This window comes from Saimiri boliviensis, chromosome 7 (assembly GCF_048565385.1).
Source record: "Saimiri boliviensis isolate mSaiBol1 chromosome 7, mSaiBol1.pri, whole genome shotgun sequence".
In the NCBI taxonomy this organism is placed as follows: Eukaryota; Metazoa; Chordata; class Mammalia; order Primates; family Cebidae; genus Saimiri; species Saimiri boliviensis.
The window spans coordinates 81,488,749-81,506,693 of NC_133455.1; the positions used below are offsets into that span (position 1 = coordinate 81,488,749).

The following is a 17,945-nucleotide window of genomic DNA, read 5'->3' on the forward strand; positions in this document are numbered from 1 at the left end:
TGAAATGCTTGTAAACAGAGTATTTTGTATTTTTCCAGATTTTGGAATATTTGCATATACAAAATGAGATAACTTGGGGAGGGAACCCAAGTCTAAACATGAAATTCATTTATATTTCATATGTATCTTATATACATAGTCTGAAGGTAATTTTATATGATATTTTTAGTAATTATGTACATTGAGGATAGGAAGAGGAAAAAATAATTTTGTGCGTGAAACAAAGTTTTGATTGTGACCAGCACATGAGGTTGGGTTTGGAATTTTCCATCATGGCACTCAAAAGAGTTTTGAATTTTCAGATGAGGGATGCTAAACCTATATATTGGATGGAACTTCTGTTTACTTACTTACTTACTTACTTACTTATTTAGTTTTGAGACAGAGTCTCTTCTGTCACCCAGGCTAGATTGCAGTGGCGTGATCTCGGCTCACTGCAACTTCTGCCTCCTTGATTTAAGCAGTTCTTGTGCCTCAGCTTCCCAAGTATCTGGACTACAGGCATATACTCTCATGCCCAGCTCATCTTTTTGTATATTTAGTAGACATGGGGTTTCACCATGTTGGCCAGGCTGGTCTCAAACTCCTGGCCTCAAGTGATCCACCTGCCTTGGCCTCCCAAAGTGCTGGGGTTACAGACATGAGCCAGCACATCTAGCCTCACCTTTTTATTATTAAAAGTTTTGTGCCAGCCATGGTGGTGTTCCCTTGTAGTCCTAGTTACTCAGGAGGCTGAAGTGGAAGGATCACTTGATCCCAGGAGTGAACTCCTGGGCCATTGTAAACAACAGTGAGACCCTTTCTCTCAAGAAAAAGAAAAATAGGTTTTTTGTGTATTTGTCAACTAATTAGCTTTAGGGGTATGATACGGAAAGCATCTTCACTTTCATGATACTAGGATGGAAATCAGTGAGAAAAACTTGGAAACCAACTGCAAAAATCTTACCAATCACAATTTTTTTTTAAACATCCTTATTTGTATACTATTTATGATACAGACATGGTATATACTTTATCTTGACAGTTCTAGGCAGAAAGGTTAATATTTCTACTTATGTGTTTTTCTTCCTGTGCGCTTATATAGATTTTTAAAAACAATTTCTCCTTTCTGTTACAGTCTTGGCCCTTTAGTGAGTAAAGTGAAAGAATACCAAGTAGAGACAATTGTAGATACCCTCTGCACTAACATGCTTTCTGATAAAGAACAACTTCGGGACATTTCAAGTATTGGTCTTAAAACAGTGATTGGAGAACTTCCTCCAGCTTCCAGTGGTAAGCAAGAACATATTTTTCTTCCTATTTTCTTTTTATGTGGAGGTATTTTTCCCCACCTTTTTTTCCTCTTCTGGCAAAGGAGGGAGGGAGGTGGCTGTCTTTACAGATCTTTCTAGGAATCCCTTTGAACAATTAAGAAAATTCAAGCTTGAAGCCTTGTTTTTCTTAGAAGTAAATTAGCTGTTAAATGAATATTTTGATTGAACTTGCATGTCATGTGAATGTCAGTGAAGGACTTTTATATGTTGGAGCAAAATTTTACACTGTGTGTACCATGACTGCAGATTAGAGTTATGCTAACCTATGTGGTTAGGGAAGAGATAACCGAAATAATGCATCCTGATTAGTTTTCTATTTCCAGTATAAATTTCACTTTGCGTCAGTATTTGCTACATAAAATTTAACACAGTTCAGACATAGCTGCGAAATAGTTCAGTTTACTAGTAGCTTTAATTAAAGCTGAGCCTTTTACAGCTACTCGGTAATTGAACAAATTTAAAACTATAGTTAATGAATTTGTCAACTAATTATAGCTTTTGGCCTCTAATGTGTAGGTAATATAAATTTTAGAATTGGTCTTGACTACTAAACTGTTGCTAAAATTAGCAGGCTAAAAGCTATTGTCTCATCTGCAAAAAGTGAGATTATCACCTATCTCATGCAAAGATTTGGATTAATAATAATGTAGTCTTATTTTCACTCATTTACTTAAATCGTTCACTGTGCTAGTTTTCATGCTAAATGCTGCATACATATAACTAGTCTAAACATTGGTCATATGGGAGGTCTTCCTATTCTTTCTACTTTGTAGATGGGGGAACTGAAATTCAGAGAGTTAAAGTTAATTCACCCAAAGTTGGGTGACTAATTGGGTAAAGATTCAAATCCATTACCTTTTAATCCAAAAAGGATGCTTTCTTCAATGTATCATACCAGTGTTATTTTACCCTTATTTAATAGTTGCTTATTTCAGTAAAACAGTTCACCAACTCAGAATTGTATTATTCATAATTGTGTTAGCTATGTATTTTTTTTGCTATTTTCCTCTCATTGAAATGTGTTTGCGATTGAGCCAGTTTCTGATTCTAAAAGAATTTTTTAACCATTCAGATTCTTAATTGTTCCTTTTTTTCTCTCAGTAACAACACGACCTACTTTAAGTAGTAATAATTCTGATTTATGAGTCCTGGAACGAGGTTTCTGCTTTATAATGAAGTTATGGACTCTTTGGGTTGGAAATGACCTTATTAAAAGTTAGGGGTTTGTTTGTTTGTTTGTTTGTTTGTTTGTTTTTGAGACGGAATCTTGCTCTGTCGCCAGACTGGAGTGCAGTGGCGCAATCTCAGCTCACTACAACCTCCACCTCCTGGGTTCAAGCGATTCTTTGCCTCAGCCTCCCGAGTAGCTGGAACCACAGGCACATGCCACCACGTCCGGCAAATTTTTGTATTTTTAGTAGAGATGGGGTTTCACCATGTTGGCCAGGGTGGTCTCGATCTATTGACCCCGTGATCCACCCGCCTTGGCCTCCAAAATGCTGGGATTACAGGCGTGAGCTACCGAGCTATGCCTTTTTTTTTTTTTTTTTTTTTGAGATGGAGTTTCGCTCTTGTTACCCAGGCTGGAGTGCAATGGCGCGATCTCGGCTCACCGCAACCTCCGCCTCCTGGGTTCAGGCAATTCTCCTGCCTCAGCCTCCTGAGTAGCTCAGATTATAGGCATGTGCCACCATGCCCAGCTACTTTTTTGTATTTTTAGTAGAGACGGGGTTTCACCATGTTGTCCAGGATGGTCTCGATCTCTTGACCTCGTGATCCACCCGCCTTGGCCTCCCAAAGTGCTGGGATTACAGGCTTGAGCCACTGCGCCCGGCCTTTTTTTTAAATTTTAAGAACATGCCAGGCATTGGAGCTCAGAATATATGCTTTTTAATTCACTGAAGTTTGAAAGCCTAGTCTAATAGAAAATACTCAAATAGAGAAAACTCTCCTTGCTGCTTTTTAGTCTAGGGGTGCAAGTGCTGCAGTTACTACTGGCCCCATAGCTAGCATTCATACCATCCAATAGATAGAATAGTTATCTACAGTATCTACTATTAATCCGGTAGAAATTGCTGACATCCATATTGTTTTCCCTCCTTTACTTCTTCTGAAGTTGTCATCTCTAATTCTCATTTATGTCTAATAAGTTATTTTATTGTAAAGCAGCCTGCTTTGAAAGATGTGTTTTTCTGCTATGGGTCTCTTGTGTCTCATGATCAAGTGTGGAGTTGTTGAATATTTGGTCTAATTCTTGTTTATTTCTAATACGTTATTTTATTGAAAAGCAGCCTGTTTCAAAAGATGTGTTTTTCTGCCATGAGTCTCTTGTGTCTCATGATCAAGTGTGGTGTTGTTAAATATTTGGTAACTACCATGAATATGAGATAGAATTCAACATGTTTGCTTTGAAGTTATGCTTCTTATTCATGCAGGCTCTGCATTAGCTGCTAACGTATGTAAAAAGATTACTGGACGTCTTACCAGTGCAATAGCAAAGCAGGAAGATGTCTCTGTTCAGCTAGAAGCCTTGGATATTATGGCCGATATGTTGAGCAGGTAAGTATGCAGGTTTATTTGCATTATTTTTAATACAGATGTTACATTGATTTACTAAAAGCCTTTTCTAGTAAATATAGTAAAACTGTCAAAAATTATTCATTTTTAAATGATGGCTCTTTTATAAATTTGTGATTAGGAGTGAGGAGGAAATAAACTAATTACACTTATGTATAAGTATATAATGTTGCATAGTAAACATTTCATAGTTCTTTAATAAAGTTTGTGATTTTAAATTTGTTAGCACAGTTCGTGTTTTGTTTTACATACTTGCATTCAATGATCTATTTAGATAAAGAGATGTACCAGTAGTTACGGATTTTCTAGTTAAAAGAATGCTGGTAATCTTCAGCAACTATATTTATAGTGCATATTTCAGGGGAGGAAGGACCTTGGCTTTTATATATTTGTTGCCTTTATATATGGTTGCCTAACATTTGAAAGTCAGATGTTAAAACATAGACCTAAGCAGCTTCTAGGAGGAAATAACATTAAAGGACCTGTCAATTTCTGATTCTCATAATCATTATAGGCCACCATTATTTGTACATACATTTTTTGTGGCAAATTCATTTCAACTTAAATACAATCAAGTGCCTTCATGTGGGGTGTGTGGGGTGTGTGTGTATAAAGTGAGGAGCTATCATCCTGGTGCTCAAAGAGCTTATATTTTACTATAGGATATAAGAACACAAATGGCTACAGGGCAGTGGGACTAAAGACTAACTGGGAGCATAGTGTGTTTTGGATTTTAAAATGGAAGGATTCAAGAAAATTGTTTTTATGGAAATTGGCATTTGAATTGAGTTTTGAAGAATGGGTAGCACTTCAATAGGTAGATGGGCCCGGTAACAGAAGTAGTATATGGATGGGGGAACATATTCTAGTTTTCTAGAATACAGAATGAATAGAAAAGCAGTAGGAAATCATTCTAAAGGATAGTGGTTATGTTGAGGTGGATGAGGAATTTATGTTTAATTTGGTAAACGGTGAAAATTCAGACTTTCTGTCCTATATGTGATTTAATTACAAACACTGTCCTGACACAGGTTTGGGTACTAGTGACTCACTGAAGTATACATTTGAGATGATTTGGAAGAGGGGTGTTGGAACAACAGGAACAATGAAACGTACATATATATATATATATATATATATATATATATATATGTAGAGGAAAGACAATAAGGCAGAGGGAGAACTCAAGAGAAACTCAATTTTCAGTACTGTGAATCCTCCCAAAAAAGCAATACACAAAGTCAGAATACAGAAAATCATTTAGGTTTTTTTTTTTTTTTTTTTTTTTGAGACAGTCTGTTACCCAGGCTGGAGTGCAGTTCCTTGATCTTAGCTCACTGCAACCTCTGCCTCCCAGGTTCAATAATTCTGCGTCTGCTTCCTGAGTAGCCGGGATTACAGGCGCCTGCCACTATGCCTGGCTGATTTTTGTATTTTTGGTAGAGACGGGGTTTTCCATGTTGGCCAGAACGTTCTCGAACTCTTAACCTCAAGTGAGCCACCGCAACTGGCCCAGAAAATCATTTAGAGATTTTGAAAGGAGAAAGTGACAAGATTCTTGTGTGTTTTTGATTGTTGTTGTTTGTGTTTGGTTTTGGTTTTGGTTTTGCGACAGGTTTTGGGCCAGGCTGGAGTGCATTGGCATGATCATGGCTCATTGCAGCCTCAACTTATCAGGCTCAGGTGATCCTTCCGCTTCAGCCTCTGAGCAGCTGGGACTGCAGGCATACACCATCACACCTGGCTAATTTTTGTATTTTTTGTGGAGCTGAGTTTTTGCCATGTTGCCCAGGCTGGTCTTGAACTCCCGGGCTCAAGCAATCTGCCGGCCTTAGCCTCCCAAAGTGCTGGAATTACAGGTGTGAGCCATCACACCCAGCCTTGTGGTTTTGTGTGTGTGTTTTTAAAAAATTTCTTAATACTTTACCAAGCCAATTGGTATTGGATGGATATGCTATAATTGGGGATTTAGGTCTAGATTCCAGGAGTCAGTTTGGCAATGTAAATTTCAAGGCTGCATTCACTTAACTCAGGTTTCCATTGCATTGGTAGATAAATTGGGAATTTAATTTTCCTTGAGTCCCAACAAAATTTGTGTTCTGAATGTTTACATTGAGGTCAGAGGCCATACATGTAGTAGTGCTCAGGCATCTTGAATTCATTTGTTGTTTTCTTTCTTTTTTTTATTTTATTTTAAGGCAAGGAGGACTTCTTGTTAATTTCCATCCTTCAATTCTGACCTGTCTGCTTCCCCAGTTGACCAGCCCTAGACTTGCAGTGAGGAAAAGAACCATTATTGCTCTTGGCCATCTGGTTATGAGCTGTGGAAATATAGTTTTTGTAGATCTTATTGAACATCTGTTGTCAGAGTTGTCCAAAAATGATTCCATGTCAACAACAAGAACCTACATACAATGTATTGCTGCTATTAGTAGGCAAGCTGGTCATAGAATAGGTAAGGAATTTTTAAAAGTTTTAAAGTTTTCTTTAATAAAAAAATTAATTCAGGTTTTAAAAGAACCATTATGCTTTTCTTAGGTGAATACCTTGAGAAGATAATTCCTTTGGTGGTAAAATTTTGCAATGTAGATGATGATGAATTAAGAGAATACTGTATTCAAGCCTTTGAATCATTTGTAAGAAGGTACGTTTTAAAGATCTTTATTTTTATTCCCTTAAGAATAGAATCATAAGATCAAGATTAGGTGTGTGAGTAGAAGCAGCCTATTGGATTTCAGATACAAGAGACAATACAATATTTGAAGCTAATGTCATCTTGCTGTTATAAAATGTGGTCGTCATGTTTATTTTGAAAAAATTCTTACTGTTGGGACTTTAAATAATTTGGGAAATGTATTTATAATTATTTTGGGTTTACTTTAGAAGGGAAGAAATGCCAGTGTAATAATGTAGTTTATACTGAAAGCACAGCAGGATAAATTATCCAGTCAGAAATATATAGTGAATTGTCTTTTCCACAGTTTCTTAGGTCACATCAATTTTGCTAGGTCAGTGATTCTCAATTTGGAAATTGATTCTAATATTTTCTTTTAAAGCTTAGTAAAAAGTGTATATTTGTGTACTAGAAGGCAATACTAGATAAGTAACAGAATTTCTGCTCTTGCCTAATGTATTAGCATGGTGTCTTGAGACCTTACAGATTGTTTTTTGCATTTATCCCTTGATACTTCTGATTTTGAGAAGTGGCTTTTAATCATGTTATATTATTAAAATCAGAAATTGTTGGATTCATTTTATTCCTTTAATTGAGAAACACAAAGTATTCTTTTATTTGTTGGCTCTTGTGGGCATTTATATGTTCTGTCTTCATTGTATAGCTAGAAGACCAAGCCTAGGTGATTATGCACTGGAATTTTCACAAATGATCATCATTACTGAAGAGCACATTCATCTGGGCTGGTATTTTAATAACATGTTGAATATATGCCGATTTCTCTCTATACTGCCACACAGTAACCATAACATAGTTAAAATGGGAATTAGGGAGGATCATCTTAAAATTGATTAAGTATAATTTGGAAGGTAAATCTTTTAAAATAGTAAGTCCATAGGAGAGAAAGGCACCAAGAATCATTGGTGCTAGATAGTCTGGGAACTACTCTCCTATGTTATTGCTGGTAATTAATGCAAAATGTGGCAGATGGTGAATCAAGGAGAAAAGTATAGCTCTTCAAGGAAGCTTTTGTTTTTGTCTTTAGATGTCCTAAGGAAGTATATCCTCATGTTTCTACCATTATAAATATTTGTCTTAAATATCTTACCTATGATCCAAATTATAATTACGATGATGAAGATGAAGATGAAAATGCAATGGACGCTGATGGTGGTGATGATGATGATCAAGGTATTTCAAATTAAATAGAATCTTTTAAATTTTTATGAAAGACAGTAGTATAGATGGAGATGATTTTTAGTGCAAGTTGTACTGTTTTATTTATAGTAGTGACAAGGGAAATTATCTCAATATTTGATAATAGCAAATTGATTAAGTTAGAGGGCATTCATGTATTGAACTGTTGTGTAACACATTAAAAAAATTATGCCTAAAAAACATTTATTAATGCTGTTAATGAGTGAAAAGTATGTAGCAAAAATTGCTCACCATGTCCCAATTTTATTTCTTTAAGTATACAGAAAAAATTCTGTATATTTACAACTAGTACCATTACCACTTGTTTTCTCTTAGTAACAATATATGATTTTTTATTTTAAGTACTACTCAGATTTTCTACAAAGCATTTTTGTAAGGAGATAAATCAAGGTTTTAGAAAGAATTGAATCTGTAGACAGACATATGTAGGGCAGGTTAGTTTGAAAGAGTATTAGTTTGTTTATTCATAGTTATGTTCATGAAAAAATCTAAATATTGTTTGAGGCCCCATTTAACTTTCATTAATAGCTTAAACATTTCTGAGGCTTCTAAGCCTGATGTCATCACACTATGTTTATGACATTTACTCTGGAAAGGAGTAGCAGCACTTCACGGTCATACGGGTTGCTCATGTTCAGTTGTTTCTGTTATATATTGGAAGAATCATAGTAACAGACATTTAAGTTGATAAATCACTAGGTAAACAGGTTGGTAGACTTTTGTTATTTTTGAGAATACTTTTTAGTTTGATTCTTTGAATGAATTCATATAACAACTTTCCTATCAAGTCGGTAATTTCACCCATCTTTAAAAAACAAGTACCAAGTTTCTTAACAGCCTATACTCCTCTAGCAGCTGCTGCCTAGTTTCTCTCTTCTCCCACAGAACTCCTCAAAAGAATGCAATTCAGTTTCTTACTTTTCCTTCTGTCTTGAATCCACTCCTCCAGTGATGGACAAGATTGAAAATGTTTGAGTCTGCCTATCATATTCCTCAGTCTCAGCAACATTTCTTTTTCTTTTTCTTTTTTTTTTTTTTGTAAGACAGTTTTGTTCTTGTTGCCCAGGCTGGAATGCAGTGGTGCAATCTCAGCTCACCTCCACCTCTGCCTCCTGGATTCAAGCAATTCTTCTGCCTCAGCCTCCCGAGTAGCTGGGATTATAGGCACGTGCCACCATGCCCAGCTCATTTTGCATTTGTAATAGAGGCGGGGTTTTTCCATGTTGGTCAGTGTAGTCTCAAACTCCTAACCTCAGGTGATCTGCCCGCCTCAGCCTCCCAAAGTGCTGAGCCACCATGCCCAGCAAGCAGCATTTCTTTTTTTTTTTGGAGACAGAGTCTTGCTCTGTTACCTGGGCTGGAGCACAGTGGCATGATCTCAGAGCACTGCAACCCCCGCCTCCTGGGTTTCAGTGATTTCTCCTGCTTCTGCCTCCTGAGCAGTTGGGACTACAGGCACACGTCACCACGCCCAGCTAATTTTTGTATTTTTAGTGGAGACAGGATTTTACCGTATTGGCCAGGCTGGTCCTGAACTCCTGACCTTGTGAGCCACCCGCTTTGGCCTCTCAAAGTGCTGGGATTACACACATGCCGGCAACATTTCTTTATTTAGCGTCCAGGATACCATTCAAGCCTGGGTGTTCTATCATTGTGATACTTCAGTCTTCCATGCGTGGTTCTTCTTTGTCCTGACCACCGTACTTAGAGTATCTTAAGGCTCAGTGCTTGAACTTTATCTGTTATACTCTTGATTTTTTGTTGATCTCATGTAGTCTCCTGGCTTTAATGTCAGTATGCTGGCAACCCAGATCCTGTCTTTACTCCAGATCTCGCCTGTGAATCCAGATTCATATTCAGCTCCTTATTTAGCATTGCTGCTTGGATATCAAAAATATCTTTTCCCGACCCCTTCCCTATCTCCCACCTAATCTGTTCTTCAGCCTTTACCATCTCAGAATGATACCTCCATTCTTCTTAGTTTATCAGGCCAAAAACCTTGCAGTCATACCTGATTTCCTTTTCACACATCCGTCATCTAGTCTCCCACAGAACTATGTTTCATTTTACTATTTTTATTTTATCACACTTAGTAACTTTCTGACATACTGTAATTGATGGTCTCCTACCTATTAGAATGTAAGTTTCATGAAGGCTAGACATTTTAATCTCTTGATTGACTGCTTTATTCCAGTGTTTAGGACAGTGCTTGACACACAGGCAATCAATAAATGGGTTATATTAATGAAGGGAAACCTTGGCTTATATTTTACTATGAATTATCTTCTGAAGAAAGCAGTAGCAATGTATATTCCAGGTTTTGAGTATTGGTTTTTTGTGTAGTTTATAACAAACCTGGTACTTCACCTGCTTTATCAGTTAATCTGAATCATACCTAATAAATGTCTTTCTATGATGATGTTTTTGTGATTTATAAAATCAACATAATTTTAGTGAATTAGGACATTTGTTAATTTTTTGTAATCTTTTCAATAAAGCACATTTCTGGGATACAATTACTATGGTGTATTGACATGGAAAAAATTTTATGTGCTTTTAAATGGATAGTGTATTTTGGCACTGTCTTTTAACTTTATTTATAGATAAACTGGTTAATAAGCAAATGCCTTGCATTTAGCAGTATTTGGATGTATTTTCCTGTAATTGCTAAGGTGAATTTTAAGCTTTGGAGATTGGAAAATTTTACTGTTTTATTATATATCAAAGAATCTTCTAAGGCCTAGCTGGCTACATTTGACGGTTGCTAAGCTAATTGGAATAAAAGCCAGCAAAGAGTTATCACCCTGCTCAATTATTTCAAGGCTATATATAGTCTTATCTAAGAATAACAAAATTATTGCTAGATAATTTTAGACTATCATGATAACTGGTTAATATTTCTGCCACCTTTCTGACTTCATATTACCCAACTAATTAAACCCGATGTTGTTAGAAAGAAATACTTTCTGGAGATTTCACACACGTGTTATTTGTCAAGTATAGATAAGTGAGATATAATTCTTAGTGCTACTGCTTTTAATGTTTAGGGTTTGTCTACAGCCATACCACCCTGAATGTGCCCGATCTCGTCTGAATGTTTAAGGTTTAGCATTAGGAGTTAGAGGTAAATGGTCCCTCTGTTAAGTGTGCAGCATTTTCTTGTTATAATTAAGGAAAAATGGTTTGTTAAAGTACATTAAGACAAAATTGTGAAAGATTTAGAATATGCATATTTGTTCTTCATAGCTTATCAACAAGTTGAATGAAAAGCTTTGTAGTCACAAAGCTGATGTCAGTCTTCTTTCTTTTCTCAGAAAATTAGTCCTACAGTGTTTTGGAATTGGTAAACATTCTTTTTATCACCTAATCTATTACCACGAATCAATTTCATAGTTTGTCTTATAAAGTCCCTGATTGTTTGCTTGATTTTTTTCCTATACTGTTAAATAAATTCTTTGAATTTTGTTTCAAAGCCTGGGAAATTTATGACTTTATAAGTATTTATATTCTAAAGAAATTGAATGTGTTAATTGATTATTTTAAAGAGTTATAAATAAGCAGTTCATTACAAAATAAATGAGAAAATGATTAAAAATCCAGTTATGATTGTTTTTTAAGGCTAATTTATGTGCAGATGTATAGAAGTAACAAGCTCTTTGTTCAAGTTCCAATTCTGTTGAAACCTACCTGTTGCTGTATATGTTACTGGAAAGTCAGATTAACTGACTTGGTTAAGAATATCAATTCATTTTCTGTTTTAAGTGATATACTTCTCTTGTCATTAATAGCCTGTTTACATTAAAACTTACCCTTTAGGGAGTGATGATGAATACAGTGATGATGATGACATGAGTTGGAAAGTGAGACGTGCAGCTGCTAAGTGCTTGGATGCTGTAGTTAGCACAAGGCATGAAATGCTTCCAGAATTCTACAAGACCGTCTCTCCTGCACTAATATCCAGATTTAAAGAGCGTGAAGAGAATGTAAAAGCAGATGTTTTTCACGCATACCTTTCTCTTTTGAAGCAAACTCGTCCTGTACAAAGTTGGCTATGTGACCCTGATGCAATGGAACAGGGAGAAACACCTTTAACAATGCTTCAGAGTCAGGTAGGTTTTAAAGTACAGTTAGAAAGTCATGGCAGTAAATGCAATGCTGTTAAAATTGTTTTTATTTGGAAATATGAGTTCTAGAATATAGAGAAGCAGAAAGTTCTAGGATATGTTTATATAGTTAATGTATGTTCATATTGTTACTTATAAACTGTTCATTCTAATCGAAGTATTCTTGGTTTTACTTTATAAACAGTATTTAAATAATTTTAAAATTCAGTAATCTTTATCTTTGGTGTTCATAGAGAAGTCTTAGAGCCATGGAGGCATACTACTTGTGTTCACATATCCGGCTTCCCTTCTAATTTAGGTGTGTGATCTTGGACAAGTTATTTAGTCACTTTATTAAACTTCACTTTTCTCATTTGTAATAAGGATATACTTAGAAATATCTTCCTGTGGCATTGAGAGCTGGATGTTCTGTGTAGAGCATTCATTGTAGTGCCTACTACATATGTGTTTGATATATTCCAGGACTTATTAATAAAATACACATTTTTTCACTTGACATTTTTTCTAAAATCCTAAATATTACAGCTATTATATTGCATCCCTTTATGAGTATTTATTACATACCAGGCATTCTCCTGTTTTATATGTAATCTCTACAGCAATCTGATGGGATGCATAAATACTAGGTCAGTTTTTTTATAGATTACAAAACAGATATTGAAAGGGATTAAACCAGGGGAGGGGATACATGTACTATATCTATCTCGTTTTCAAGTAGTACAGATAAATAGATTTTTGTGGCAAAATTACTCATAAAGGTGAATGTTGAAGATTAATTGTAGAAGGAAATGAGATAAAGTGTATGGAGGTTATAAGCAAGTGAGTAAACGTATAGAAATCAGGTATTGCTCAGTAGAGTTGCCAGGAATTCTGACAGTGCTTTGGGAAATTAGATACTTTGTTTTTGTCTAGCTCTTAGATCATTGTGTAATTATCCTGTGTGTCCATGTAGTTTGGTCGTTGGGATTTTTCTTGGCTTTGTTTTTGCTTTTAATTTCTACTTGCTTTGCTGTTGAGGTATTCTGGAAGCTCCGTTTATAGCTTTGCATTTGTAAGATTTGTTAGTAGAGACTCTGTTTGTTTTACTGACTAGCAAAATGTTAGAAAGTTTAGAGCAGGCCGGGCTCAGTGGCTCATGCCTGTAATCCCACCACTTTGGGAGGACGAGGCAGGCAGATCATAAGGTCAGGAGATGGAGACGATCCTGGCAATGGTGAAACCCCATCTCTACTAAAATACAAAAAATTAGCCGGACGTGGTGGTGTACACCTGTAGTCCCAGCTACTCAGGAGGTTGAGGCAAGGGAATCACTTGAATCCTGGAGATGGAGGTTGCAGTGAGCCGAGATCGTGCCACTGCATTCCAGCCTGGTGAAAGAGCAAGACTCTGTATCAAAAAAAAAAAAAGAAAGTTTAGATTAGATGTCTTTGAATCATACCCCTGCTGCTTGTAGCCACATTTGAAGCCACATTCCTTCTAACAGCCTATGGAAAGTAAGGAAAGGACCTGTTCAATGGTTACGTTTCCATAATTTGTCTTGTTTCCTTTGATTTTTATCTGTGCTGTTGTCATTCAAAATATCATTTATAAAAACCTCCTAAATTTTTGGTTGAAAATATGTTTGATTAATTTCTTTTTCATCATGTATGTTTCACAATTAAAAATGAAGTAGGGAAGACTATTTTGTTGCTCTGTGGAAAGCTAAATGACAGCTTTTCTGTAATTTTTTTTTTTCAGACAGAGTCTCACTCTGTCGCCTAGGCTGGAGTGCAGTGTGCAATCTCTGCTCACTGCAACCTCCGCCTCTTGGGTTCAAGCAATTCTCTGCCTCAGCCTCCCGAGTAGATGGGATTACAGGCGCTCGGCACCACACCCAGCTAATTTTTTGTATTTTAGTAGTTGGGGTTTCACCATTGCCAGGATGGTCTCGATCTGACCTCATGATCTGCCCGCCTCGGCCTTCCAAAGTGCTGGGATTACAGGAGGCCAGGCTGTAATCTCAGCACTCCCAGAGTGCTGGGATTATGTGTTGGCCAGGCTGGTCTTGAACTCCTGACCTCGTGATCCACCCACCTCAGCCTCCCACAGTATTGAGATTACGGCATAGTCACTGCGCCCGGCTGTAATTTTTAAATAAGTATCAAGCAAATATAGTTACAAGAAAACATATATAATACATGCAGCAAACTTTGTTCATATCTAACGGTCTTGTTAGTGTTAGCAATAGTAGTAGATAGCTGAATTAGGAATTTAACAAAAAAGATAAACTCTTCCCTTTATCCTCATTCTCTATAATTCATGTTAAGTGTACTGACAAAATACCAACAACTGAACCAGCTAATGCGTGTGTAATAATTGCAGGTTCCCAACATTGTTAAAGCTCTGCACAAACAGATGAAAGAAAAAAGTGTGAAGACCAGACAGTGTTGTTTTAACATGTTAACTGAGCTGGTAAATGTATTACCTGGGGCCCTAACGCAACACATTCCTGTACTTGTACCAGGTATGAAAGAAACGTAAATCTCTTTTGGGACTTAGCCTCTTTTTGTTAGGACTTAGATAAGCTTAAATAATGTTCCCATTTAAAGGAATATTTGTGACAACTTAATATGCCCATAGAGCTAAACGTTTAAATCTAACCGTCTTGAATACCTGAAGCTAGAAATTTGTAAGTAGCAAGTTAAAAGTCTTACCCTGAAATATTGGGCTTTAATATTTATTATAGATGGTGAAAGTTTCTACTTGTAGAAATAATATAATGAAATGGGAACATTAGCGTACTATTGGGGTTGATTTTTAATTTTTTCTTTCTTAAAAGTCTGCACAGCAATGATTGGATTTTTTTTGTTGGCTTTTTAGGAATCATTTTCTCACTGAATGATAAATCAAGCTCATCGAATTTGAAGATTGATGCTTTGTCGTGTCTATACGTAATCCTCTGTAACCATTCTCCTCAAGTCTTCCATCCTCATGTTCAGGCTTTGGTTCCTCCAGTGGTGGCTTGTGTTGGAGACCCATTTTACAAAATTACATCTGAAGCACTTCTTGTTACTCAACAGCTTGTCAAAGTAATTCGTCCTTTAGATCAGCCTTCCTCGTTTGATGCAACTCCTTACATCAAAGATCTATTTACCTGTACCATTAAGAGATTAAAAGCAGCTGACATTGATCAGGAAGTCAAGGAAAGGGCTATTTCCTGTATGGGACAGATTATTTGCAACCTTGGAGACAATTTGGGTTCTGACTTGCCTAATACACTTCAGATTTTCTTGGAGAGACTAAAGAATGAAATTACCAGGTTAACTACAGTAAAGGCATTGACACTGATTGCTGGGTCACCTTTGAAGATAGATTTGAGGCCTGTTCTGGGAGAAGGGGTTCCTATCCTCGCTTCATTTCTTAGGAAAAACCAGAGAGCTTTGAAACTGGGTACTCTTTCTGCCCTAGATATTCTAATAAAAAACTATAGTGACAGCTTGACAGCTGCCATGATTGATGCAGTTCTAGATGAGCTCCCACCTCTTATCAGCGAAAGTGATATGCATGTTTCACAAATGGCTATCAGTTTTCTTACCACTCTGGCAAAAGTGTATCCTTCCTCCCTTTCAAAGATAAGTGGATCCATTCTCAATGAACTTATTGGACTTGTGAGATCACCCTTATTGCAGGGGGGAGCTCTTAGTGCCATGCTAGACTTTTTCCAAGCTCTGGTTGTCACTGGAACAAATAATTTAGGATACATGGATTTGTTGCGCATGTTGACAGGTCCAGTTTACTCTCAGAGTACAGCTCTTACTCATAAGCAGTCTTATTATTCCATTGCCAAGTGTGTAGCTGCCCTTACTCGGGCATGCCCTAAAGAGGGACCTGCTGTAGTAGGTCAGTTTATTCAAGATGTCAAGAACTCACGGTCTACAGATTCCATTCGTCTCTTAGCTCTACTTTCTCTTGGAGAAGTTGGGCATCATATTGACTTAAGTGGACAGTTGGAACTAAAATCTGTAATACTAGAAGCTTTCTCATCTCCTAGTGAAGAAGTCAAATCAGCTGCATCCTATGCATTAGGCAGCATTAGTGTGGGCAACCTTCCTGAATATCTGCCATTTGTCCTACAAGAAATAACCAGTCAGCCCAAAAGGCAGTATCTTTTACTTCATTCCTTGAAGGAAATTATTAGCTCTGCATCAGTGGTGGGCCTTAAACCATATGTTGAAAACATCTGGGCCTTATTGTTAAAGCACTGTGAGTGCGCAGAGGAAGGAACCAGAAATGTTGTTGCTGAATGTCTAGGAAAACTCACTCTAATTGATCCAGAAACTCTCCTTCCACGGCTTAAAGGGTACTTGATATCAGGTGGGTTTCTAGGTTTTCTTACTTAAAAAAAATTTTTTTTGGTAGTTGGTTGCTTTAAAAGATGTCTAATGATAAAGTTAAGCCATATCTATATTTTCTTAAACCTAAAAGCTAAGTATGTGATGAAAAAGAACTGTCTTATGTAGTATGGAGCGATAGTCAAATGACATTTTGTTGTTTTAAAGGATACAGTGTAATTAGATAATAGTTAAATCTGTTCTAATTCCTCATGATGACTACATTTTAATGTTACTAGATTGTCTTAAAATGTGGAAAAGACATATCTCATGAATTAATATAATCCGAAGAGCTTGCTAATACTAGTTACAATAAGTAAAATTGGTGAAAATACTTATTTTGAATGAAATATTCTGGAAGAGTTTTCAGATTTACCAGTGTCATCCCCATTAGAATAAACAAAAGGTAGTAATATTAATAGCAGTAATAGCCATTCATTCTTAGATATTGCTTTCGTTTTAGTAGGTTTGAAGACACTTAAGCTTTTTTTGGATTTAGCTAGTTCTCTTTTGTGAGGATGAAATCTGCCACTGCTCCTTCAGGTCCCCCCTTCCCAGAAGAAATTCTTTTGAAATTTAGTCGGATTATATTTTATACTCATAAAGTGAGTAAACTTTGTTACTTTGGATTCATGCATGCAATAAGAAATACCCTTCTTGGCCAAGGAGAATTCTAAGGAATTGAAGGCATTAGTGTTATTTGAAGTGGTTTTAAAATGATGTCCATGAGTTTTAGTGGACTGTGTCTTACCAATAGACTTGGAATTTATTTTTAATTAGGCTCATCATATGCCCGAAGCTCAGTGGTTACGGCTGTGAAATTTACAATATCTGACCATCCACAACCTATTGATCCACTGTTAAAGAACTGCATAGGTAAGTGGAAACAAAGGTAAACATACCAATTTTTGGAATTTAGAATTGTCAAGAAACTCTTGAATTTAGTAACTAGAAATATCGAGGAATTAAAATGCTCATAAAATAATTGCTTAAAAGATAATTGATAATGAATTTATAACTTTAACAAATTATGTTTGCCTATATTGTTTATAATTATTCCTAGATGATTTTGCATATAACTGAAATTATATCAGCATCTTTAGAGTCAACTACATATTCGATAACCACATTTTTGGGTTGACCTAAGGTAGCTTTAGTGGAAAAAGTAAAAAGGTACTATATTTATCTGACCAGTCTGAAGTTTCTCCTCAGATGTAAATGAATCTCACTTGAGCTGTTGAGGCCTCAATTTTCAGTTATTACTGCTACACCCTCAATACCCAAGGAGATCTATGGAGGTTTCTGTATTTAAGGTTGAAACAACCTAAGAATAAAAAATAAAGTTGGATAGTGCTAATTCCCAGAAGAACTAAGAGAAGATAACCTAAGAAAAACTAGGACTTCTCTATTTCTGTGAGGACAAGAATTAGCTTTAGGGACTATTTCTGATTTTATAGCCTCCTTGCATTTTGTTTTTATCATTGGTTTTCCTAGAGTTTGGTAGTAGCCAAAAAACCCTCGGAACTTAGTTTGTTGCTTTCTTGAGGCCAGGATAATGGAGATAACCATGAGGGAGGATTGAGGGATTTGGCAGAGACACTTTGTAGCTTTGCACCATTCTGCAGTGTGCCAGAAAGAAAAAACAAATAAAATTTAAAGTTTGAACTAC

General features: G+C 36.3%; 1 protein-coding gene across 1 annotated transcript in view; it reads left to right on the top strand.

Annotated features, from left to right (window-relative positions):
• Window positions 1-17,945, top strand: part of CAND1 (cullin associated and neddylation dissociated 1) — a 55,133-nt gene that overhangs the window by 25,687 nt on the left and 11,501 nt on the right. The window contains exons 3-11 of the mRNA XM_003926538.4: window positions 1,118-1,272; window positions 3,749-3,872; window positions 6,089-6,345; window positions 6,429-6,534; window positions 7,610-7,755; window positions 11,599-11,891; window positions 14,268-14,409; window positions 14,766-16,259; window positions 17,057-17,152. Of these exons, the coding sequence (XP_003926587.3) occupies window positions 1,118-1,272; window positions 3,749-3,872; window positions 6,089-6,345; window positions 6,429-6,534; window positions 7,610-7,755; window positions 11,599-11,891; window positions 14,268-14,409; window positions 14,766-16,259; window positions 17,057-17,152 (2,813 nt within the window). The remainder of the gene's footprint in view (window positions 1-1,117; window positions 1,273-3,748; window positions 3,873-6,088; window positions 6,346-6,428; window positions 6,535-7,609; window positions 7,756-11,598; window positions 11,892-14,267; window positions 14,410-14,765; window positions 16,260-17,056; window positions 17,153-17,945) is intronic.